At 62.8% G+C, this 23,860-nt stretch overlaps 1 protein-coding gene across 1 annotated transcript in view; it reads left to right on the top strand.

The window, feature by feature from the left end:
- Window positions 1–16,224, top strand: part of PPRC1 (PPARG related coactivator 1) — a 21,325-nt gene extending 5,101 nt beyond the window's left edge. Inside the window, 15 exon segments of the mRNA XM_050899125.1 lie at window positions 2,026–2,374; window positions 6,315–6,458; window positions 6,604–6,756; window positions 7,200–7,319; window positions 7,709–10,508; window positions 10,925–10,978; window positions 11,389–11,449; window positions 11,822–11,889; window positions 12,045–12,551; window positions 12,554–12,848; window positions 14,414–14,593; window positions 14,766–14,829; window positions 15,077–15,198; window positions 15,348–15,499; window positions 15,823–16,224. Coding sequence (XP_050755082.1) covers window positions 2,026–2,374; window positions 6,315–6,458; window positions 6,604–6,756; window positions 7,200–7,319; window positions 7,709–10,508; window positions 10,925–10,978; window positions 11,389–11,449; window positions 11,822–11,889; window positions 12,045–12,551; window positions 12,554–12,848; window positions 14,414–14,593; window positions 14,766–14,829; window positions 15,077–15,198; window positions 15,348–15,499; window positions 15,823–15,926 — 5,173 coding nt within the window. The 3' untranslated portion in view covers window positions 15,927–16,224.
- Window positions 16,225–23,860: the final 7,636 nt, after the last annotated feature.

Below are 23,860 nucleotides of genomic sequence, written 5' to 3' on the forward strand. Positions count from 1 at the left end.
TGCAGTATGTGCATTTTCCTTTCTGCATGTTGTTTGTTTTTCCTGTAAACCCGCAGGAGTGCCTGGTGCTCCCCCTGTGCCGGGAGAACACCCCTGCCGTGGGTTGTACTGGGGGAGGGAGGCACCTGCATGTGTATTTCCCTCTGGTCGCACCCCAGGGACCCCATGCGCAGAGGATATGGTCCCATGTGCAGGACTCAGATCAGGCTAGGCTTGCTCTGTGAGGGATCGGCCTCGCAGTGCTGCAGGGTCCTGCCGCACGCAGGGATGGAGTGATTAGGCAGGTCACTGCACGCCCTGGATGCACCCCAGGGAGAGGACATGGAGGGAGAGGAAGGTTCGGAGCAGGAAAGCTGTGGGGCTCTGAGGGCAACATCGCTCCGCATCCCTGTCGGCAGGTCCCTGGATGCCGGGTCACAGCTGGCTTCTCCTCAGGCTGGTGGAGAGACACGGGCTTTTCCAAAGTGTCTTGTTCCTTGCTTTAGGCGTGCTGAGCTCAGGAGAAGCAAAGCGTCTTTCAGAGGGGCAAGCGCTCCTGGGTCGCAGATGGAGCCCAGAGCGCCTGCCCAGGCTTCCCTGCTTCCTCTGCAGTGCCAGGGGCGAGCGCTGGCCCGAGGAGCCTGTTGTTACAACCAGCACAACCTCCCGCGCCCGGCACCCCAGGGGCGTGCTCACATCCCCCCTTACCAACGTGTGTGCACGACCCAGCGGGTGCTCTCCAGTGCTCATGCGCTGGCCCACAGCCCTGGAGGAGGACCCAGTTGCCGGGCTGCTGCCTAGGTGGCGTTTTGGCCGGCCAAGGGTGTCAGTGAGGGGCTTGGAAGGTGCTACGGGCTTGTTGGAGGAGGAGGGGAGCAGCTCCCCTAGGCGAAAGCCTGTTTGTTGCTAGGGAGGAGCAGCCCCCGCGAGGCAGGAGGTGACGTGGGACGAGCAATCGCAGATGAAAGTCCCTCGTGGCAGGGGTGGAAGGAGGGAGAGCAACAGGATGAGGCTCTGCGTGTCAGACATGCCCCAGCTCAGTGACCAGGCACGCAAGGCTGAATAAAGCGGCTCTGTTCTGTGGGATATTCCCAAGAGAATCTGGCCTGGGCAGGTCTGTACCCCCAGGGACTGACGGAGAGGCCAGGACAATTAGCCCCTGCCAGGCGAATCCTGCACCACAGAGTTCCTACCAGCATGTCCACACTGCACTTTGCTGCTGTGAGCACATCCCCACGCCCCACGAGATGATCCTGCTGTCTGGGAGCCGGAGGAAGAGCCACAGGAGGTGACAGCACCCAAAGGGGCTCTGGGCTTACCGACCGGGGGTACCAGACCAGAGCCAGGCCGAGAGCCGTGCACACCGGCATCCCCTGCCCCTCCTGGGGGAGCCGGGCTGGACCACAGCTGTGTCAAGCGAGCCGAGTTTGGTTTCCTCCCATCCCTTGCGTCCTCCAGGCGATTTTCGGCGTGCCAGCTCCGGAGAGCTGTGTGAGCCCCAGCACAGGCTGTTACTTGGTACCCCGTCCTGCCCGCGGCCGCGCCAGGCGGCTGCAGGGCAGCTCACGGTGCCCGTCCTGCCTTTCACCCCTGACGGTTTTTTGCGTTCCCCCTGCCGGCCACACGCGCGTGTCGCCCCCATCCACCCCACGCGAGGTGTGGCTCGGTGAAGCACCGTTGGCGCTGCTGCAAAGGCACCTCCCGGCGCAGGGCAGGCTCGCAGCCGGCGGACAGCGAGCCGCGGCCCGGCGCTGCTCCTGCAGCAGCTCCGTCCCCGCCTCCCGGGAGCCCAGGGGCCCACGCGGGGCCCCCGCCAGCCCCCCGGGACGCCGGAGGCCGCCGCGCCCACGTGTGCGGCAGAGCCGGCAGCGGGGCGGACCCGCCGGCACCGCGGGAAAACGCGCGGCCGCCCGCCCCGATTGGGCGCTTCCCGCCAGTGACGCCCGCTCCGCCCGCCCGCGGCGCGCCGCAGGGCGGGGCCGACCCTCCTCGCCCTCGCCCGCATCAAAGATGGCGGCGAAGCTCGAGGGCCTGCCCGCCCTCAAGATGGCCGCCCGCCCCCCCGCGGCCGGGCGCCCCCGCAGGCCGGCGTCTTCCCTTCGGCGCGCCGCCGGCGGCGAAGGGGTGCGCTCCCGGCCTGCCCCGCGCGGGGCGGGGCGGGGCGGCGCGGTGGCCGCCGGGAGCTGTAGTGCGGGGCGGGCGGCGGTCACGTGCCGCGCCCGGCAGTGGCCGCGCTGGGAGCGGAGGCGCCAAGATGGCGGCGCTGCGGGGCGGAGCGGTGCCCGCCGCGGCCGGGGCCGGGGTCGGCGGCGCCGCGGCCGGGGCCGCTCCGCGAGGGCTGGCGGGCGGCGGAGCCCCGCGCGAGCCGTCCCTGCGCGCCGGCAGCCCCCTGCAGGTAGGCGGCGGCGGGCCGCGCCGTGACACGTGGAGGCCGGGGCGGCTCCCGCGGCGGCGGCGGCACCACGTGTGCCGGGAGCGGGCCTGCCGTGCCGGCGGCGAGCGGGGGGCCCTGCATGGGCCGGGGGCGCCCCTTCCGTAGGCGGAGCGGGGCGCCCGGTGTTCTCCCGCCGGGGTGGGGTGTTGGCGGCACCGGCGCGGGGAGCCCCCGGGGCGGGGGGGGAGGGCACGGCACGGCACGGCCTCGGGACCCGCCGGGGCGGGGGTCTCGGTGCCCCCCGCGGGAGGTGACACCCTGCCCCTGGGGAATGGGGGCCAGGGGGGCGCCGGGCGGATCCCCCTCCGCGGTCACTCCGTCCCAGCGCCGCCCTCCGCCACCTGCGGCCGCGAGGAGGGGGGCGGTTTGGGACACCGACACCCGCCGGTTGCGGTGGCAGGAGCGCCGGGTGGAGGACGCGGGGTGCTCCGGCCCGCTCCGGGGTGGGGCAGCTTCCCCGAGCTGCACCGGGGGCTTATCCCGGGGGAAGCGTCTCCCGCTCCTGGGCAGGTCTGGGGCGCGGTGCTGCCCCCCGTGCGCAGCGTCCCTGCCGCCGCTGGTGTCACCGGTCCCGGTGGGACCCTGCCGGTGCTGGGCTGGGGCGCTGGGTGTGGGTGCGCTGCTGTCTGGACAGGGAGTGCGGGGGTGCAGCACCCCCGGACGGGACCCGGGGGCACCTGTGCTGTGCGTTCGTTGGGATTTCGGGGAGCCCTACGCTTCTGCGCTTTCCAGGGTGCTCCTGCCTGGCCGGGGGGCTGCCCCGGGGGCTGCGGGGGAGATCCCCCCCACCGCGAGCCCCTGCGGGGGGACGCCGAGCCTGTCTCGCCTCTCCCTGACGTGGAGGGAGCAGTCTGCGTTTGGGGAAGAGAGGTGTGTTCCTGCCTCACACTTCCCAAAAGCAGCTGAGGAATCCACGGAGCATCCTCTGCCGGTGCCGCGCCAGCCAGCTGGAGCCCCCTGACTTCCCGGGCTCGCCCCGCGCCCTTGCCGGCAGCTCCGGCCAGGTGAGAGCTGCCTTGGCAGCCTGCCCGTGGCCAGCGTGGGGAGGATGGCCGCCCTCTGCTTGGGGCGTAGCCACGGCACGGCACGCTGAGCACACGTGTCGTGCGTCGCCAGCGCGGCTCGGACGGGCGGCTGCCCGCGGAGGCCTCGGTTGTGCCTCTTGGGTACCACAGCAGCAAGCGCAGCGTCCCCCGCTCCGGTTGGGTGCCGCAGGAGCGGGTGGCCATGCTCAGGCCGTCTCCGTCTCAAGCTGTTGGCTCAAATCCCGGCTCCCCGCGTGCCCGAAGCTCGCTCTGGGGCTGCGGGCATCCTCCATTCTCCCCAGCAGCGCCGGCTGCTTGCACACGGCATGCCTGTGCCCAAGCCTGTCCTTGAACATCCTCATGACCCACGGCACATGGCCTCGTCCCTGCTGAGTCTAAAGCAAAGACGGGGAGCTGGGAGGGCCCGGAGGGTGTCCCCGCTGAGCTAGGGGGGACAGGGGTCTCTGGCAGGGAGGAGGGCAGGCAGGGACGCGGGAGCAGGCTGGGCTGGTTCGTACCCCCGCCCCGACGCACAAGCAGTGAGGGCTGAAGGAGGTGCCCAGCCCCAGGTAGATCAAAGGGAGTCCTGGGGGAACGCAGGCTCCTTCGCCAGTGACTCACGGCTGTGGGACTCCTTGTTGCAAGGCGCTGAGTCAAAGGAGTCGAGGAGGGCTTGGGAGATCGCCCGCCCTCCCTCCCTCCTGGGCTGCGGGCAGGAGCCACGGGAAGAGGCCGTTTCAGTGGGAGGATTTAACTTCCCTCCCTCCAAACGTCCAGCGCCGGTCATGGCTGAAAACCTCTTATTAGATGCTGCCTTTGGGGAGAGCCAGCCCTGTGGCAAGATGGGCAGGGCCATGCAACCCCAGGGGCATCCCCCAGACCCCCTTGCCGTCAGCAGGCAGGGGTGAGCCGGCCCCTGTGTCCCTCGGCTGCTGATGTTCCACGAGATCCCTCCCGCTGGCTCCTCCGGCGGCCAGGGTGCCTCTGCCTGCCGGTCACCGCTGACTCAGGGCTGCACGCCGGCGCTTGGCAGTGCTGGGCGTGTGAGCCTGGATGTGCTTCCCCGCTCCTCCCAGTATCTCCAGGAGGATTGGCCGGGAATCGCAGCCAGGCTGCGCCGTAGACGGCTGCCAGCGGGGCTCTGCGCCGGGCTCTGACCGGCAGCCAGCGCCGGCCGAGGGAGGGGACCGGAGATGCTGAGTGGTAAAACTGCTCCGTAGCCTGATCTGCACAGCAGGGTGGAGCGGTGTCCCGGTGTCACCGGCAAGCTCCGCTTCCAGGTGGAGAGCCCTGGGAGGGGGTGGCCCAGGCTGCCGAGCCGCCTGCCGAGCCCCAAACCACTGCAGGCTCCCGCTCTTCGGGGCTGCCGTGTCGGCACGCAGTAACAGGCTGGGGGGATTTGGGATGGGTGGATGCGGGGCATTGCCATGGGGGTCCTGGCTTTGATTCCCAGCCTGGTCCTGGGATGCCTGTGCTCCGGGGTTGCACGGGGCTCCTGGCTGTGCTGCGGCCAGAGGTGCCTGCTCTGTCTGATGGGGGCAAGTCTCTAAAGAGCCCCAGGGGTTTGGGCATGTGGCTTTGGTGCTGCCATATTTTAGGAAATGCCTGTTTAGTGGAACGCCTGCTCTCCCTCCAGTGCAGCTTCCCTCTTGCCAGAAGAGGATTTCAAAGTACAGGCAGGTCTTGTACAGGGAGGGGGGCATTTTGTCCTGCATGGGCTCAGGCTTGTGCAAGCTGCGGTGCCTAGGTGAAACACAGGTGAGCCGCATCAGATGTGCATTCCCCAAGGTTTGGCCAGATTCTCCCTGTGCTGCTCCAGGGGGAGGACGGCTCGCTGCCTGCTCCCTGCCAGCTTTGGGAGGGAGGTGTGCTCTCCCAGGGCTCCGTCCTTGGTGCCCTTATCTTCCCTGCCTGTGTTATCTCTGCCTAAGCCCATCTGCAAACAGGAATTCGCATCTTGTCTCGTGCCAGCGACATGCCTGTGCTGCCACTCCGCTCCCGGCAGAGGCTGCGTGTCTGGCGGCTCTGCTCAGCCGGGGGCTGCAGCCCCTGCCCTCGCCCGGCATCTCGCTTTTCCTGGCCACCCGGCAGCGCTGGGCTCCGTGGCACTGTGGAGTGCGGTGCAAAGACCTTTCTGAAGTTATCCGGCGTTACCTGACCGTCCCTGGAGCTGGCTGGAGGACTGGAAAGGACGTGGGGCTGGGAATTTGAAGGAAGAAGAGCAACAAAGCCGGTTTGGTCCTGGATTGCGAGCACAGCCTGTGTCCTCTCGTAGCCTTCAGCAGAGGTGGCGGGGTAGGGCCCTGGCAGTGGCAGCCGGCTGCATCCCTGTTGCTGACTCCTGCGCTTTTGTTATGAATTTCGTAATGTTTTTGGGCTTATCTGAAGCGCCGGCAGCCGGAGTCGGAGGAGCGCGTGACAGTCCATGGGGCAGGGGGAGCCTGCCTCTCCCCTCCCCGTCCAGCACGAGCGATGTGTGGTGTTGGGCAGAGCCGGGGAATTGCTGGGGGTTTATCGGTTCGTCTTTCCCAGTCACACAGCTGTGGAGTGAATCGGGCGGGAATTTTTGGTGTGGAGGCATCCCTGGTCATCGGAAGGGTCTCAGGCTGAAAGTGGCACGGGGCTTTGTGCAGTGGACTGGCCCGAACCTCTCCCAAAAAGCAAGGAGGAAAGGTCCCCTGTGCCGCCTCTGACCTGCAGCGCAGCCGTGTCCTGCCTGCCTCCCCTGCGTGTTTAGGGGTGCTGGGGGTGCGGCAGTGAGCTCAGCCGCTGTTTGCAGCGCGGGCTGTCGGGAGCCCACATGCGCTGCGGAGGATATCAGTGCTGGTAGTGGTGCTTTACAAAGTGTTTACCTGGCTCCCCGTGCTCCTCGACAGTGCTTTTCCCTCGAGGAGGATGACCTGAACTTAACGTCGCTGGATGCAGAAACCACCTTGGAGGCCGAAGAGATCCTGGGGACGATGCAGAACTATCTCGACTCCTCTGTGATCTCCATCATCGAGGACCTCTCTCTGAGCGAGGTGGGAGCCCACACACGGGCGCGGGAAGCGGCGCCTGGGCTGGCTCTGGCTGTGGCATGGGTGGGGGTGGCGGCAGCGTCCCCCATGGCCGGGTCCTGTGGCCGTGCCCCACCGCCCTCTGAGACTGCCCCTGCCCTTGCAGCAGAGCAAGGCCTGCCTGGATGCGCAGAACGAGCTATCCCTGCTGACTGCCATCACTGAGATCCTGGACAGCACGGATGATGAGACTCTGTCCCCCTTTGACACCATCATGGACGCAGAGCTGCTGACCTCACCTCGGGAGCGGGAGAATCCCTCGGTGAGTTGCGGGGCAGAGCCAGCCCAACCCCAAAACGGGTGGGAGAATGCTCAGGCAGGGCTCTGCCGGGTCCTGGCACGGGGGTGCCCTGAGGTGGTAGGACCCTGGTCCCCAGTGCCCTGGGATGGTCCCTCTGACCAGCAACATGAGAGAAGTGCTGAGCCAGCCCTGGGCATGCCCGGGGCTCTGGTGTGGGCTTGGGGGGCCATGCCTTCGCCTTGGGTCTTGGTGTAGAGCCAGAGATGTGGCAGAGGCTCTGGGAAGCAGCATGTCCCCCTCTGCTCGGCCAGCCGGGGCTGTGCGCGCTGTGGGGGAAACAGGGCTGAGTTTGCTCCCGGGCTCTGTGGCATGACGTGCGTGGCCACTGTGGGGCCCCGGGTGGCCTGTCCCCTCCAGCAGCAGAAACCTGCCACTGCCTTATCCTCTGTCCGTCTCCTCTCCAGTTTCAGAAGTTTCTCAGCTTATCCCGTCCGTCGGTGGAGTGTGAGAGCCCTGCCCTGGAGCAGCCCAAGGCTCTCAGGCCTCGCAGCAGCAGCAGCAGCAGCATCTCCGTGGTTGGGAAGGTGAGCAGCTGAGCAGGGGAAGCTGAAGGAGCGGTGTCGGGGTGGTGCTGGGGTAACTGTGTCCCTGCTGCTGCCTCCTGGCCCCTGCCTTCCCACCTGGCACAGGTGTCCTCTCCCAGAAGCAATGCTTTAGCAGGGCACCGGTGGCAGTGGGAGCAGGGCCTGCCCCAGCTGGTGGGTGCTGTGGGACTGGGGCTGCTGTGGATGCCCCTGTAGGGGTGGTGGGTTTCTAGCTCTGTTGTGTCTTACTGGGAGGGTCAAACATGTTCCAGCTTTTTGTCTGCCCAGGGGCTTTGCTGCAGAGTTGCAGCAGACCCACAGTTGGCTGTGCCTGGGGGGGCTCCGGTGAAAGCCCTGGAGCTGACGCTTGCTCTGGTTCCCCTTCCCAGACCGACACAGACCTAGCTTGGGACCGTGCTGCTCATGGCCTTGAGGACCCGGTGATGCCGAAGAAGCAAGTCTGCAGCACCCCGAGGGCGGAGAGGAAGGTGGGCTGGCACCGGGCCCGAGAGCAGCCCCTGCCGCAGCGCAGCGATGGGGAGGAAGAGGAGGAGGAGGCTGCCTTGAGCCCGGAGCTAGACAGCAGCATGGAGGCTGGGGAGTTTCGTGTGAGCAGGGCCGGGGCGGCGCTGGAGGAGCGTGAAGACCCCTGCATCATCAACACGGGCGACGTGTCCCTGAGTGAACTGGTGAAGTCCATGCACCCATACTGCCTGCCCACCTTCACCGTGTGCCTGGACCCCGAGACCGAGCCTGTGGCCAAGGAGCTCCTGAGTGGTCCCGTCTTGCTGGAAATTGTGCCTGGCGAGGGGGAGAGTGTGGAGATCCCTGTGGTCCTGCAGCCCTTGGCTCCTAGCTTCCCCAGCCTGGAGCCCCAGCTCCTGGGAGCAGAGGAGGGTACTGGGGAGTCAATCCCAGAGGATCGAGAGGAGCTGCCAGGAGCTCCAGCCCAGGAAAACGGCATGGAGGAGGAGAAGGACGAGAAACTGCGTGGAAAGGAGCCCTCCTGCGCTACCCCGGAGAGCAAGTCCCCACCAGAGACAGCAGCACCCAGAGCCTGGAGCCCCGACAGCAGCTCGCAGCACAGCGTGGAGGCCCCGACGGGCGGCAAACGCGAGGGCTCCAAGAAGGGACGCGGCCGTGAGAGAGCAAGGAAGAGTCGGAAAAAGAAAGCAGAGGAGGACCAAAGCGAGCAGGCCAGGCCAGGCAGGGACTGCGTGGCCCACCGGCTCCGCTCGGCCGGCTCTGGGCAGCCCCTGGGCCAGCCGCCCACCAGCCGGCGGCGGGCAGCGTGTCCCTCTGTCCAGGTCTCGGACTTCCTGGCACGGCAGCTGGAGCGAGCCCGGAAGGAGGGGCAGATGGAGCTGTGTGCCGAGCGGGTGCCGCGGCCCCGGGGCAGGCCCCGGAGCGTGGCGGGGGCCTCCCTGCTCGAGAAAGCGCAGTGGGAGCTGCAGAAGGACCCAGTGCCAGAAACAGCGAGCGTGGCCCCAGAGAAGGCTGAGACTGTGGTGCCTCTGGAGGAGACTGCACCAAGCGTGGAGGAGCCGCCAGCAGCTGCGTGTCCCAGCCTGGCGGACCAGGCTGAGGGTAGGGGAGATGCACAGCCAGCTGCTGGACAGGGCGGCGGGGTCTTGGAGGCTGCCTCTCCGCTCCCAGAGCGAGGTGTGGGGCTGGAGTCCCCCCAGAGCCTGCCGGTGGCAGAGCCAAGGGAGGGCCTGCCCAGGGAAGCCAAGCCCAAGGCCCTGAGCCTGCGGGAATACCGCATCCGCATGCTGCACCGCCAGCCCAGCCCACGCAGCAGGAAGGACGGCGAGAAGCAAGTGGCCAGCAAGTGGCCCAGCATCCCCGAGCCTCCGACAGAGCTGGCGGAGATCCCCTGCCTGGTGTCGCCCATGCGCCCCACCACTGAGGCGGCCAGCGCTCAGAAGAGCCCGGAGAAACCTGCCAGCCCCGCTGCTGTCCCTTCTCCTGCCGGCAAAGCTCCTGCTGCTCTGCCTTCAGCTCCGGCACCCGCCACGGCTCCAGCACCCGCCACGGCTCCAGCACCTGCCACGGCTCCACCACCCCCATCAACACCAATGCCTTTTGTCGCACCAAACGTGCCCCCAGCCGCTGGGGCGGCCCCCGCCGGGATGCCGCCAGCCTCTGCCGGTGCTTACGCCCTTTACCCACCAGTGCCTTCCTGGCCCTGCTTCAGCCCGCAGCCCGTGGGCTGCCATGGTTTGCCCCCGCCGCCCAGTGCCGGCTCCTCCAGTACTTTTCACATGGTGCCTGGCCTCCCGCCTCCGGCCATGGCCTGGCCCCCGCCGGCTGTGCCACCCCCACCTCCGTTTGGCCCCGGCGGCCCCTATGCCCCGGTAGGGTGGGCACCGCCATCCTACTGGCCAGGAATCCCCGTGCCTCCTCCGGTGCCTCCCCTGGCGTACGGGGACCCCGGAGCGGTGCTGCAGGGCACTGCCGCCTTCCCGGCTGGCGGCCACCCCAGCACGGCCCTCCTGCACGGGCAGCCTCCCGCTGCCCCTGCACTCAGCTGCCCAGAGCCACCGGCCTTCCCCGCCCAGCCGCCCGCCGCCCCGGCCAGCGAGATGGGGGCTGCAGGTGGCCTGGCCAGGCCAGCGACCAGCAGGGTGTCGGACCCCAGGAGGCAGGCACGGCTGGTGGGGGAGAGCTCTCTCCCCAAGGCCCCTCCGGCCCCAACCCCTGCCCAGCCCCTGGCAGCCCCATCGGCTGCCGCTGCCCAGCCCGGCAGGGTCCCTCCTGCAGTGCCAGCCCAGCACACGGCAGCCCCCCAGGCTGCCCCCACCCAGCCTCCAGAGGAGCCCCAGGCTGCAACCCCCACCCAGCTCCCAAAGGCCCCCCCAGCTGCCATCCGTTGCCCTGCGGAGGTGTCTCCTGCCGCTGGCCCTGTTGGGGAGTCCCCTGGCACCCGCCCCACAGAGGAGGCTACAGGGCCGGGCAAGGGAGCAGCGGAGAAAGCCCTGCCGGAGCCGAAGGCAGCTGCTGGGCAGGAGCCGCCTGGCCAAAAATCCACCTCCCAGGCTGCAGCACCACCACCGAAAGTGGGTCGAGAGAGCAGCCTGCCCGCTAAGGCACACGTCGCACGGCCATGGAGGCACCAGCCACTCCTTAGCCCGGTGCAGCCCAGCGACAGCAGCAAGGACATCGTGCAAGCCTTCATCAGTGAGATCGGTGAGCGGGAGGGCTACGGGGCGCTGGGCTGAGCATGGCCAGCCGGCGAGGCTGCGGTGCTGCTGGCAGCCCAGGTAGCGGGACCGGTTCCTGGCACTTCTGGGGGTGAGGGTTGCAAAGTTGCGCCCACGGGCTTGCAGTCTTTTCCCAGTGCTCTGCCAGGATGTTGCCTCCAGTGGATGGCCTGGGCTGGCTGTGCCCAAACTGGTCCCTCCTGGGGCTGCAGAGCCGGGTGCTCCTGTCCTCACTGTTGGAGATGGGGAGCTGCTGCAGGCTCTGCCGCTGCTTGTCCTCACCAGCGCTTGCCCCGTCACCCAGGGAGGCTGATGCAGGGGGAAGATGGGGCCGGGGTGCATCCCTGTGGTGCCAGGAGGGTTTTGGCTGACCTGACTTGCCGTGCTCTCTCCCTGGCCCAGGGATCGAAGCCACCGACCTGTCCAGCCTGCTGGAGCAGTTCGAGAAGTCTGAAGGTGCGGATGCGGCGTGCTGTCCCCCGCAGGGCTCCCTCCGTGCCACGCCGGCCTCCCTGAGCTGCCTGTGCTCCCTGGGGTGGGGTGGGAGTGGGGGGGCCAGGATGCTCCTGCCTGCAGGCTGGTGTTACCGTGCCTGGATGCCTTGTCCCAGGGGTGTCTCTGCCCCTGTCTCCTTCTTGGCCTGTGAAAGTGGCTGGGGGTCCCCAGGGCGGCCAAGGGGGTGGTGAAGAGCCCAGGAAGGAAAGGGGATATGCAGCTCCTCTCTGCAGGGAGCTGGGTTTGGGGTGCTGTGAAATCTCTCTCCGGCTGTGCCCGGGGTGCTCTGTGTGTCCCCTCGTATGCAGGGTCTGTCCCCTGCCCTCCAGCCCCAGCCTCTGGCCACCCTCACCCACCCGCTCTCTTTTCAGCCAAGAAGGAGGAGGCTCCCGTGCAGCCCCCTGAGGACAGGCAGCCGGCAGGGAGCTCCGGGTGAGTACCAAGACCTTCGCAGCCGGTGCCCCAGCGTGGAGCCTGGCAGAGGGCTGAGCCCTGCCTTCAGCGGGGACACGGGGCAGCTCTAAGTCCTGGCAGCGTCCGAACCGTGCCAGGGGCTGTGTCCACTGGCCCAGGAGGGGCTGAGCTCCTGGCTGGGCTGGGGGGCAGCGCTGGCACTGAGGGGGAGAAATTGGGGGAAGCAGTGATGGGCATAACTGGGCTGTGCAAGTTCCATCCTTGCAGCTTTCTCAGATCCTGTGTCCCCCCGGCCCGGCCGGTGGGGCAGCTCGGGTGGGTGCCCCAGGCGTGGGGACGGGGGCTGGGCTTTGGCTGCTGCATTTGACAAAGCTCCTTTCCCTTTCTCAGGCACGAGACCCAGCAGGACAGGAAGCCCCCGGACGGCCTGCAGGCCTCTGAGCTGGCCAACGTGGCAGGTAATGCCCAGGGCGAGGTGGGGGAGCCCGCTGTGTCCTGGCAGGGGCTGTCAGGCTGGGGGAGACCCCAGGGCTTGAGGGGAGCTGGGCTGGGAGGGAGCCCCAGCCGGGCAGGTTGCAGCAAGGTTCTTGAAAGCCCTCCGGTGCTCTCGCAGGTCTCACCCCTCCAGCGACGCCCCCCCACCAGCTCTGGAAGCCGTTGCCTGCTGTCTCGCTGCTGGCCAAGGCCAAGTCGCCAGGGTCCGTGCCCCAGGAAGGGCCCCAGAAGACGGCCAAGCTGACGAAAGCCAAGCCGCTGCCCCCAGGCAAGCTCCAGGGGAAGAGCCTGGCACCGGCCCCCGCCGGCTCAGCCCCGAGCCACGTCTGCTCGGGAGACCACGACTACTGCATCCCGGGTGCGGCGCGGCTGGAGAGCAACGGCGGCCCTGGCACGCAGACCCCTGCTGAGGGCGGCTCCCGCTGGAATGTCAAACACCACCGGGACATCACTATCAAACCCATCTCCTCCTTAACCAAACGGACGCTGGACCAGCCCAAGCCCACCCCGCCAGCCCCCACCACCACCGTGGGGCCCAGCCAGGAGCCCCTGGGGACAGCCTGCCTAGCCCCCCTGGATTATCGGACTAGCGTCCCCAACAAGGCCACTGCTGGGTGCAGCAGCCCCCCACCTCGGTGCTCCTATCTCCAGCTGCATCCCCCTGCCGGGACCAGGAGATGCGGACTCCCAGTGCCCAGCCCAGCCGTGCTGCTGCCAAGAGGTCCCTGCGCTGCTACCGGAGACCCCAGGACTCGCCCAGCCCCTCTGCCGGCAGCTGGAGGGCTGGCCGGAGCCGTGCCAGCCGCTCTTTCAGCTCCAGTTCGGATGGAGCTAGCGAGTCCTCATCTTCATCTTCATCCTCGTCCTCCCGATCGCGATCCCGGTCACGGTCATTCTCCCCACCACCCAAGCGGTGGCGAAGGTAAGCGGTGGAGCGTCTGTCTGCTTACTCTTTGGACAATTGTCTGGTGGCCGGTCTTTTGCGAGGGTGCCCAGACACCTCTTTATGGACCTACTTGATGGCTGTATTTGATCTTTTTGTCCTTGTGGTCCTTCTGAAGCGGTGCCTGGCTCGCAGAGACTGGGGGAGCTGCTGCGACACCTTGCCAGTGGGTGTCTGGCTGAGCCCCATGTCTGGGCAGGTGTGCCTGCAAAGCCACTGCTGAGCCAGGCTTCCTTACTGCTGGAACACCATGGTACGAGTCCTTGGCTGCACCTTGGCTTTTAGATGCTTTTTCTGGGGTATTATTGCAGGTGTTGGTGTTTGTGCCGTGGGGCTGGTGCAGCCCTATGTGTAGAAATGAGAGGAGCCACAATGGAGCTCTCCAGGGAGCTGCTGGAGGCAAGCAGAGAAAAACCCATCTGGCTTAGCTGCTTCAGGGGCTCCCCACACTCCTTATGGAGGTGGCTACGTAGGAAAGTGGGGGGGCTTGGTCTCTGCGGAGCACGTTTCTTTTGGAGTCCTTGTGCATCTGAGTGATGCACAGCCTGTCCCAGCTGGGGTGGGAGGCACTTGAGCTGGCGAGGGATCCCTCATCTGCCCTCCCCTGGGTGTTCAGCCAGTTCTGGAGACATCCCAGGTCACTGGGCATGAAGGGCTTGTCCAACCAGGGCCCCTCCGTCGGTGGCAAATAGGTGCGGAGGCTGGAGCTGGAAAGGGCACATATATAGTGCCATGTCCCAGGGATGTGCAGCTCAGGGACTTGCCCTGTCTGGCTTGGCTTTCCAGCAAATGCAGCTGGCCCTGTGCTGGGAAATGTCCCCACGGACTGTGCCATCCTGACCTGCTGTCCTCCAGGACAATATGTGGCGGTACTCAGGCAGCACGCTGCGCTCGGGGCCTGGGTTTGCCTATGGCAGGAACGACCCGTGGCAGCATGTTTAGAGAGGGACCTTGCAGTTGGCTGGAGGCAGCACAGCTTGATCCCAGAGGGGTTTCAGTCCTGCTGCCCTTAAGCTTTGCCTGGCCCCGCCAGAGAAGCTCTTGCGGGCAGGAGGCTGTGGGCACAGAAGGCCAGCCATGTTCCAGTGCATGCCACGGCCCTCGGTGTGGTTGGAGGTGTGTACGGTCTCCATTTGCCTGGCTGTTGAGTGCAATGTGGATGTGATGGCTCCAGTGTCATCCTGTGCACCGTGTGGGGCTCAGCACGGCAGCCCCGGCACCTCCTGGGTCCTTGCCCAGCCATGGCCATGTGCTGCACGGTTCCCCTGTGACTATTTTTTGTTCTTCAGAGGCTGTGCCTGTGAGCCTGCTCCGTTTTCGCTGCGGTGTTTGGAGCCAAGTGGAGTGATGTCTCTGTAGTGTTGTTACTGCCCCTGGCAAACTTGGGGAGAGGTTTCCATAGCCCAGCTCACCCTGGGGATGGGTCCTGTCCGAGTGGGGTGCTGGGTACCTTGGGGAGGATGGAGGTCTTTTTCTTCTCCGGACCCTCGTGGTGCTGGGTGTGGGGAGGGCTCAGCACTGAGCTGTGTCTCTCCTTCCCCCAGGTACCGCTCCAGCTGTTCCCACAGCTCCTCCTCCCGCTCCAGCTGTGGGTCATGTGGCAGGTCCCGGGACAGGTCCTCATCCTCATCATCAACATCCTCCTACTCATCCAGGTCCACGTCCCGCAGCCAGTCCCGCTCCCGCTCCCCCTCGCCCCGCAGGAGGAGTAACAGGCGGAGAAGGTGAGCGTGGCCACCTTGCAGGGGTGTGAGCTCCCCCTAACCCATCTCCTGGCCTCCTGTGTCCTGGGCAGGGGTGGACCCACTCCTTCAATATCTCCCTCGTGTCCGGGATCACTCTCTTCTGGCACTCCCATGACCCTGTAGCTCATGTGTCCGGTTTCTGCCCTGCCAGATACAGTTACGACGCACAGGACCACTACCAAAGGCAGAGGATCCTCCAGAAGGAACGTGCAATAGTGAGTGCTGGAGGGCTGGGAAGCTGGGGCTGGAGATTTCGGGGTCCCCAGCCGCTCCATCACTTCAGAAAGCCGTGGGGTCGCAGCCTTGCAGGCAGCATTGCTGGGAGGCTCTGGCCAGGGCATGGTGTCATGGGTGGCGATGCAGGGAGGGTGCTGTGTGCGAGAGGTCCTGCTCACCGGGAGGGCTTGGAGATGCCAAGTCCCCCTGTTCCCATCTCACGGGACGGTGCCTGCCTGCCCGCAGGAGGAGCGGCGAGTTGTGTTTATTGGCAAGATCCCCAGCAGGATGACACGGTCGGAGCTGCGGCACCGCTTCTCTGTGTTCGGGGACATCGAGGAGTGCACCCTGCACTTCCGCTCCGAGGGGTAAGAGCTGTGGGGACATGGGGTAGCCCCTTCCCAGGGATGGGTCCTCTTGGCCCTCTTCCCATTCCTCAAGGGGACGGTGCAGACCAAGGTGGGACAAACATACTGCGTTGCTGATCTCCTTCCTTCTCCTTCTTCTCCGGCTCCAGGGACAACTATGGCTTTGTCACCTACCGCTATGCCGAGGAAGCCTTTGCTGCCATTGAAAGCGGGCACAAGCTGCGGCGCCCGGACGAGCAGCCCTTCGACCTGTGCTTCGGCGGCCGCCGGCAGTTCTGCAGGAGGAACTATGCCGACTTGGGTGAGTCGCACAGCTCCTAGGTTGGGGGGTGGCACCCTGGGTCCTGTCTCCTTCCCAGAGGTGTAGGGGTCCCCATCCTTGGAGTCAGTCAGGCTTGGCTTGGCAGGGCCATGTCCAGGGATAGTCCTGCCCCAAGGGGAGGTTGGATGGGGGCTCCCCATCCCTCCAGCGCTGTGATGGAGGCCAGGTCCGGTCCTCCGTCAGCCCGGCTCTGGGTTCAGAGGTTGGCACGTGAAGCGAGATGGGAAGGAGTTGCTGTGGGGACGGCCGGAACTGTGCCAGTGTCCCCATGGCTCAAGGCAGCCTCTCCCCATGTCTTCCAGACTCAAACCGGGAGGATTTTGACCCGGCCCCTGTCAAGAGCAAGTTCGACTCCCTCGACTTCGACACGCTGCTGCGGCAGGCACAGCGCAGCCTGCGGAGGTAGCGGCAGGCGAGGCGGAGCGCCCGCCCCCACTTTTATACTCAAATACAAAAGACAAAAAAAGTATGGAGAGAGAGATGGGGTTTTTAAGAAAAAGAAAAAGGAAAAAAAGAAATTTGTTTTATAACCAATATTTAAGGAGGGCGGGTCATTTGCCTTCGACCGGAGGGGCCCAGGCGAGTGGCAGCCCCAGGCTTGCCCCAGCCATGTAATAAATGTGGATGCCCAAACAGCAGCGCTGCCTCGTCTCCTCCTTCGCATGGGCCATTCCCAGGCGTGGGCTCGGGCTGTGCCCCCTCAGGACCCCAGGGGCTCTGTGCTAGGGTCTGGCCCCATGAGAGGTGGCACAGGTCGGGGACCGGGTGCAGGAGTGGGGTGTCTGGGGAAAGTGGGGCAGGACTGGCGTCACCAAGCTGCTTTGAAGGGTCTGTGGCAGCCCCCGAATGGCCTGGCACGGGGTGAATGCCTCTTTGAGGACAGGCAGTGCAGGCCCCTCTGACCGTCTTCCGGGCTCTGCTGGAGCGAGGACTCAGCACCCCGGCCCCGAGGCACCCGGCTGGGTTTTGGGGCCACCTGCACCTCCCGTGGTGGCCACGGAGGGGCAGTGCAAGATCCTCCTCCACCACCGCTCCCTGCTGTGGGCTGGGGTACAAGGGGCTCAAGCCCTTGTCAGGAGCACAGGCAGGAGCTTGCCCGCTCTGAGGGCAGTGTGCGCAACTACGATATCTGCCTGTCCCCTTCGAGCCTGCTCGTTGGTTTTGCTGCAGCTCGCCAGAAGGAGAGGGACGTCTGACGTCTCATCTCTGGCTGTCCCCCGAGGGAGAGGTGTTGGTGTGACTGCAGAGAGGTTACAGGCATCCACAGTGGGCACAGCACAGTGGGATGGTGCTTGGCAGAGGAAGGATGGGCAGTGACAGGGAGGGGATGCAGGATGCCTGTCCGGCCCCCCGCAGTGCACTGCAGCTCACGGAGGAGAAGGGTAATCCCAGGCAGCCCCCAAGGGAGCATGCTTGGGCCTGCTGCCGAGCATCTTCCCTGCACCTCACCCTGAGCCAGCGGTGCCGGGGCCTTGCACCCCGCTCTTGTGCTGGCAGCCAGAGAAAAGCCCTGCCTTGGGCTGCTCCTGGACTGGGACAAGCCTGGGGATCCCCAGCAGCAGAGTGGGGCTGAGCTGGCAGTGCTGGGTGGGAACCCTGAGATGGCATCAAGCACCCCGGCTTCAGAACTGGGACAGGCTTGGGCAGGGTGCAGTGGTCCCGGTTGGGCCCCCTCTCAGCACGCCCTGGGGTGGGGGAGCCTGCAGCTGCCCGGCTGGGCTCTGCAGAGCTGGGGGAGAGTGAAGGGAAGGGACGGGCAGGGGATGGACCTCCCCAGGGCTCCTGGCAGTGCCTGGGGTGGGAGGGGGCTGGTCAAAGTCCCCCCAGACCCCTTGCTTGATGGAGGCAGCACCCACTCCTCTAGTCGGAGAGCAGGGAGGGGAATAGCAGCAATAAACCCAGGGTGGGGTGTCCAGCGGGTGCGACGCAGGGTGGGGGGGTTCAGCCAAGCTGATGCTGATGCTGCCACTTGGATCATGCTCAGGCCTCCGAGGCCCTTTGGGGGTGTGCCTGGGGTGTGCTGCAGTAGTCTTGTGGTCCGGGATTAGCACAGCGGCTGAAGCCCACTTGTGCCCTCTCTGCTCCCCTGGATGGAGAGGGATGCTCCTGCTCCTGCCTGCACGCTGGGTGACTCGTGCCGCTCCATAGCTTGGCCCAGGGAGGCCTCCACAGTACCCCAGGTATGTGGGGTGCAGTGAGGCTGCCAGCGGGGTGAGCCCTGGGGTGAGATCCCACCCTGCCCTCTCCTGCCTGGCCCTGGACTTTGCACAAGGGAGGGTCCAAGGAGGTGGCTGCAGGCAAAGGTGTGAGCGGGATGGGGCGGGGAAGCGGGCAGGGGGTTGTTAATCAGTAATGCAGCTCTTCCCAAGGACGTCGGCTTGGCAGGAGGGGGTGAAAGCCAGGCCCCGCAGGGACTCAGAGGGAAGATGTGAGTGTCCCTTTTTGGGAGTCCATGCAAACCCCTTTTGCTGCAGCACACATGCAGCCCCTCTCCTGCCCAGGGCAGCTGGGCCGATCATGGTGCTGACAAGCATCTCCCTGGTCTCTGAGCTGCCACAGCAGCGCTGAGAGCGTGTGGATCCAAGCGAGTGTTGCAGGGAGAGCGCCTGTTCAACCAGCTGCGAAAACACCCGCAAGCTGTAGGCTGATTCAGGTCTGAGGAAGGGCTCATGTGCCCAAGAGCTGGGCTGGTTTCTCCAACTGCTTTAGGTGGTCTGAAGTTCCTTCATAGCCTTTCCTCGAACATCTGCTGCAGCTGTGGAGGCAGGCAGGAGCTGGGAGCATCACAGGGAAGCCAGAGCTGGACATGGGGGACGTCCCCTGGCAGAACAACCCCGGGGACCCTGGGGGATGTGCTACCCCACGGACCTGAGGTGTGTGCATTTGGGCAGCCCTGTGAGCACGGCGTCACCCCAAATGCGTGTGCCGCTGGCCACAGCGCAAACAAGGCTGGATCCTTGTGTTCCTGGGGCTGGGCTGCACATGGTCCCCTCTCCTCACTCCTGCGGGTGAGGAAAGGCAGGGGGTGTGAAAGCGTTTGTGTTGCCAAAAGAATTAACACCCTGCTGTTGTGCCCTATAAATCTTTCAAGTGTTAGAGGCTGGCTTTATCCCCCCGTGTTACAGTTTAATGGTTTCCGTTAGCAATAACCTGGCCCTGTGTTCTGGGGTTATTGATTTAAGGTCTGTTGTGGAGGCTGTGAGAGTTGCAGAAAGGTGTTTTCCTGCCGCCCAGCCGGCCGCAAAGGCGCCGTTGCAAAGAGGAGGCAGGAGAGCGGGAAGCAGTGCACAGCCAGCTCTCTGGAAGTGCGGGTGCTGGCGGGAGCTGTCTGGAGAGGATCAGAGGACAGTGGCGAGGAGCAGCACTTGGAGCACGTCCCTCGCTCACCCCTGCAGCCAGCAGGCACGGCTGCAGCCGCAGAGGTGGCCGTAGCTGTCGTGGTAGCAGGGCAGCATGGATGCATCCCCTGAGCTCTAACACAGGCGGGACGTGCCTGCCTTCGGCTCTTGTTGGAGTTGTTGCGTGCGTGGACGGCCCCTGGCTCGATGGCAGGCAGCTCTGTGTGCCTCCCCTGTGCCAGCCGGACCACCCTGCTGCACTGCAGACAGCCCAGTTTGGGAGTTTGGACCTGGAGCTCCCGAGGCAGAGCCAAGCCTTGGCTCTCCTCTGCGCACACCAATAGGTGAGTCCTGCTGGTGGCCACATCGCTGGCCCAGAATAGTCCCCCTTGCCTTGCAGGTGCCCTTTGGAAGAGGCTGGGGTGCAGCTCATGCACAGCCTTTTCCCTGCTGGCATCAGCAGTACCTGTGGAGGTTTCCCCTGCTAGAGGCATACCAGAGGTGCGGGGCAGAGCTGGGGCTTTGTAGGGACCCCAGCTCCTGGGGGGAGTCTCTTGGAAGCAAATCCGCTTCACCCAAGGCACATGGTGCATGTAGGACGGCCAACCTTCCTCCTACAAGTCGCAGCATCCTTCGACATCCTTCACTGCCTGCGTCAGTGGCTCTGCCCCGAGCTGCAGCAGCCCATGGCTTGGACTACACAAGGGGTGTTTTCTGAGAGGTCACTAAGCAGAGCTGGGGTTTTCACTCTATTTCTCTTCAAGGCACTCTCAACCTTTCCCCTTCTGTTCTTGCTGCTGCAGACTCCACTCTCTTGTGGTTGTCCCTAACCCTCCCTGCACCAGGCCCTGCCGCCTGTGCCCTTCTGCTGGAACAAACTTCCAAGGGACTGATGCTGATTTCACACCTTCCTCCTCCCTTTCTCTTCTCATTCCCTCTTGCGTTAGTATGTCCTGAACGTGATCTCCAAGCTAGAAAGCAGCTAGAAGGGCATCCAGAGTGGTCTTTCATCATGGTTAAAACCTGGAAGGTGAGGGGCCTGTGCTCTGTGCATAAGCTGGTTTGGACCCCATGTGCAAAAGGCAGTGGGGCAGCAGGAGAGTCTGACAGCAGCACTCCTTGCACACCTCTGCCCAGGGCTGGAGGCTGCACAGCCCTTGTCCCCACTGCTTTGCTCAACGTTTCCCCAGCAACAGCAGAGCCCCTTATCCTCAGGAAAGGTTGTTCTGGGACCTTGGAGTTGGATGTTGCCAGGTGCTGAGCACCCACATTGCCATGAGGTGGGTGTGCTTTTCCACACTTCGGATGTTCACACTTAAGATCCAACTTAAGATGTTCAGCGTGCTCATCCTGAAAGCTGACAGGGACCCCTGTGGGGATAGGTGCCAGACACGAACCTGGCTATGCAATGCTCCTTGCTGTTTGCACCCATTCCCTTCCTTGGGACCACCCGTCCTTGAGATTCAGACTGACTCCGCACATCCAAGAGCTCAGAGGTCCTGATCCAAAGCAGAGGCTGCTGTGTCGTGTCTGTGCCCCCCCAGCCAGGGCTCCCTGCACTGGGAGCCTCACAGGGGTACCCAGCTTCAGGGCACCTGCAGAGAGGGGCCATGGGAGTTTGGTGCTGGGATCACTAGAAACGTGGGCTCAGAGGAGCCCCTGAGAGCTGGGAGAGATGCTCATCCCCCTACGGCAAGCAGAGCCTGCAGGTTTGGAGCTCCCTCACTCTCACACCTTCTCTGCTGTCTTACACATCCCTCATCCGAAATCCCCGCCTGCCTGCAAGCAAGCCCTGGAGGGCAGCCAGTGGTCGTGCGTGCTTTAAATCTGTGCTCGTACAGCTGAGAGCCTGGGTTAATTCCCATGTTCCTTCTTACAGCTGCTTTTGCAGTTATCGTGTGTACTTGTGTTCACATTGGGGCAGTCCTCCAGGGTCACCCCATAGCCAAGTGTCCTGCAGTTGTGAGTAAAGGTGCAATGAATGTTCTGCCGGTGCCTCTAAACTGGACACCTGCTCCACTCGCCCCACAAACCAGGCGCTGCAAATGCTTCCTGACTCCTCTCAGCAAAAAAGCTGCAGCTGTAGCATGCCACAGGAAGCAAGCAGGGAGATTAAGTGACCATGTGGTCTGCAGCCTGGTGATGGCAGAGAATTTGTGAAAAAAAATTACATAGGATCTAGAAAATAGATGTGAACTTGGAGAAGTGCAAAAAAACCCCCCCAAAACCACAAAAAAAATGCAACCACAATTTTTCTATCAATCCAGGAAAATTCCCTCCTGACCCTAATCTGGCAATAGCATTAAGCCTAATGTGTGAGCAGACCTCTGGGACTGTAATGCTGGGAGCACCAGTGCATGAGGTGCAGAGCTTGTCTTTAGTGCTCCGGAAGAAGGAAAACCTCAGTACCTTTAGAAGCAAATTAAGGGGAAAATTGTTTATTCTTCATATTCACAGTGACCAGCAGAAACCTGGAAGCCTGGGGTTGAAGCAGCACCTCCTCCAAACAACCTTAGCGCTGCTCGCTCCTTGGCCAGCCAGGAGCCGTGTCCCAGGCTGAACTGCCCATCTCGGGTTCCTCCATTTGGAAGTTTATGGAGGGAGTTCTGTCAAACTGTACGTTAAATTGATCTGAGTTTCTCTGCCCCATTACCCTTCTTGGAAGGCTGATGCCGAACTTCACTCCTGGCAGGGCTAGCAACTCTCCAATTCACCATCTAAACTTATTCATTATTTTGTGCCATTGTTGTATGTCTTAAAGATTTTATTAACATTTTCTTATTTACAATTTTCTTTCAGTGGTTCTTCAGAAATACATTTGTCCCCTCTCAGCCTCTGTCTGGCCAGAACAAGCGAAACTCTTCTAGCAGATCTTCATCAGCTGGTGCTTGTTTGTCTCGGTATGCAAATAGTTTTTCTCTGTGCAGTGGAAATTTATCCTTCCTGGATGCAGAGCTACAAGGATATTCTGGAAGAAGTCTCACAATGCCTTGCGCAATGGCAATAATGTTTCTGTCTCTGCTAAAAATAACTTGTCTGATGCATCCTAGCATCATGCCATTCCTTTTTCACAGAAGCATCACGCTGCTGCTTCACATTCATCCTTCAGTGCACTAAGGTCTTTTTATTCCTTTGGTGCCTCCATTTCATCAGTTTATAGCAAATGTCCTTACTGCTGGTCCCCAAGTGTTTAAATTTGCCCTTTCTGCTGTTATATTTCACCCTACTTCCCCCATCCCTTGACAAGGTCAAGGTCCCCTTCTTCTTCCTCTGTGAGGAACTACTTCTCTCAGCACTTGCAATCCCTCCCAGCCCTGTGCTGCCTCTGCATTTTGGGAGCTCGCACTTGGCTCTTCTGAAATTACCGATGGATTTACTAACCTGAATGTATTCCCAAGATACGTGGTTAATATCCTTCCTGCAGCCTAGTCATGCTTGATTTTGATGCAGCTTGGGCAGTTTCTCCTGTATCTCCTTACCAACCTTGGGCCTCATCTTCACCTTTAGCAGCAGTTTCTCCTGGTTCATAGTGCATCATCCTCAACTCGGAATTGAGTGCCTTAGTCTAAGAAACTGGCAGCCTCATCTAAGTATAATTTCTATTGCCCTCTTCCTGTTTCATTAGGTATCTCATTGCTCCCTGTGTTCCCCTAATCACCTTTACTGAAACCACTTTTGGGTTTTGACTGCAGCTGACTTGTGTCTCCTCTTCCTCCACCCCTCTCCTTGCAGGCTCTGCCTACGTTGGGTGACTGCTCCTCCCTGCAGGTCTGTTGCCTGACTGATAGAGCAATCTCACCATTCGCTAAAACCATGTCTGAAATAATGTTGTGTTTTACGTTACAATGAATCAATAAGGAAATTTGCTTTCTGTCTTGTCAGAGGATACCTGAGCCCTGCTATTCTGGCACTGTTCATTGCCTGGCATTCACTGGGAAATTAAAGGCTCCTATAATTGCACAATTTCTGCTCTTTATTCCTCTTGTAGCCTTAGAGACAGCACAGTTTATACTCAAGGCTGCATCTGGTGCGTCTGTAGCCAACCCCTGAGAACACCTCTGCAGGGCCCTTTTTACCGCCCTTTCTCACACCTCCTCGGGACGTATCTTATCCATGTCATCCCCCCTTACGTCCTTACACTGACCTGTTTTACTAGCAGTGCTTCACAACTTCCTGCTCTCCTCCTACCGACCGGGTGCTCCCAGCCAGCTTCCACACGTGCTTATCTCTGCAGCTTTGTTCCAGGCGGCACGCTCTGCCTCCGCCAAGCATCCCAGCACGCCCTGGGATGCACCATCCTCTGGCTCATCGTATTGCCAGTATGCCAAGATTCCGGCTTGCCTGATGTGACCACAGCAAATAGCAGAACTTGGGGAGAAGCCTACAAAATCAGTGGCCACAGGCTGTTGCAAAATATTAGAAGGAGAAGAACTTGTACTGGGAATGGATGAGGGAGATAAAGGACATGGTGTTTCTAGTTCAACCTCAGAAGATTCTGGTTAGGTGACAACTGAGCCTTAGGAGATAATGCTGCTAGGGCAAATGGATTTAATACCTCCCAGCTTAATTCAAGGGAGACCCACAAGTCCATGTGAAAACGCTAAGCAAGGTAAATTGAGTGTGGCTAGAAGGCTTAGTCAATGGGTGAGTTACAAGGTTGTGAAATTCTGTACGATACCAATATTGTGTACAAGCTCTGTTCCCAGGTGAACTGGTGAGTATTGGAAACTGCATCTTTAAATAGCTTATTTTTAGAGGCAGGAAGTATGCAGAGAAGCAGCAGAAAATACACTTTCTCTGTTACCTAGAGACAGTTGGGACTTGTCCCTAAATAAAGAAGCTCTCCTTCGAGTACCTGGGGGCAAAGGGATTCCCAAATACCCCTTGTTTGCTAGAGCAATGCTGCACAGGCTTAGAAAAAGGAAGTTTAACAGCTCTAGCCATGCAACCCAAGAGTGGACATGCTTGACAGCACCATTCAAATGGCCTGATAAGGCTAACA

This window comes from Gymnogyps californianus, chromosome 6 (assembly GCF_018139145.2).
Source record: "Gymnogyps californianus isolate 813 chromosome 6, ASM1813914v2, whole genome shotgun sequence".
Taxonomy (NCBI): domain Eukaryota; kingdom Metazoa; phylum Chordata; class Aves; order Accipitriformes; family Cathartidae; genus Gymnogyps; species Gymnogyps californianus.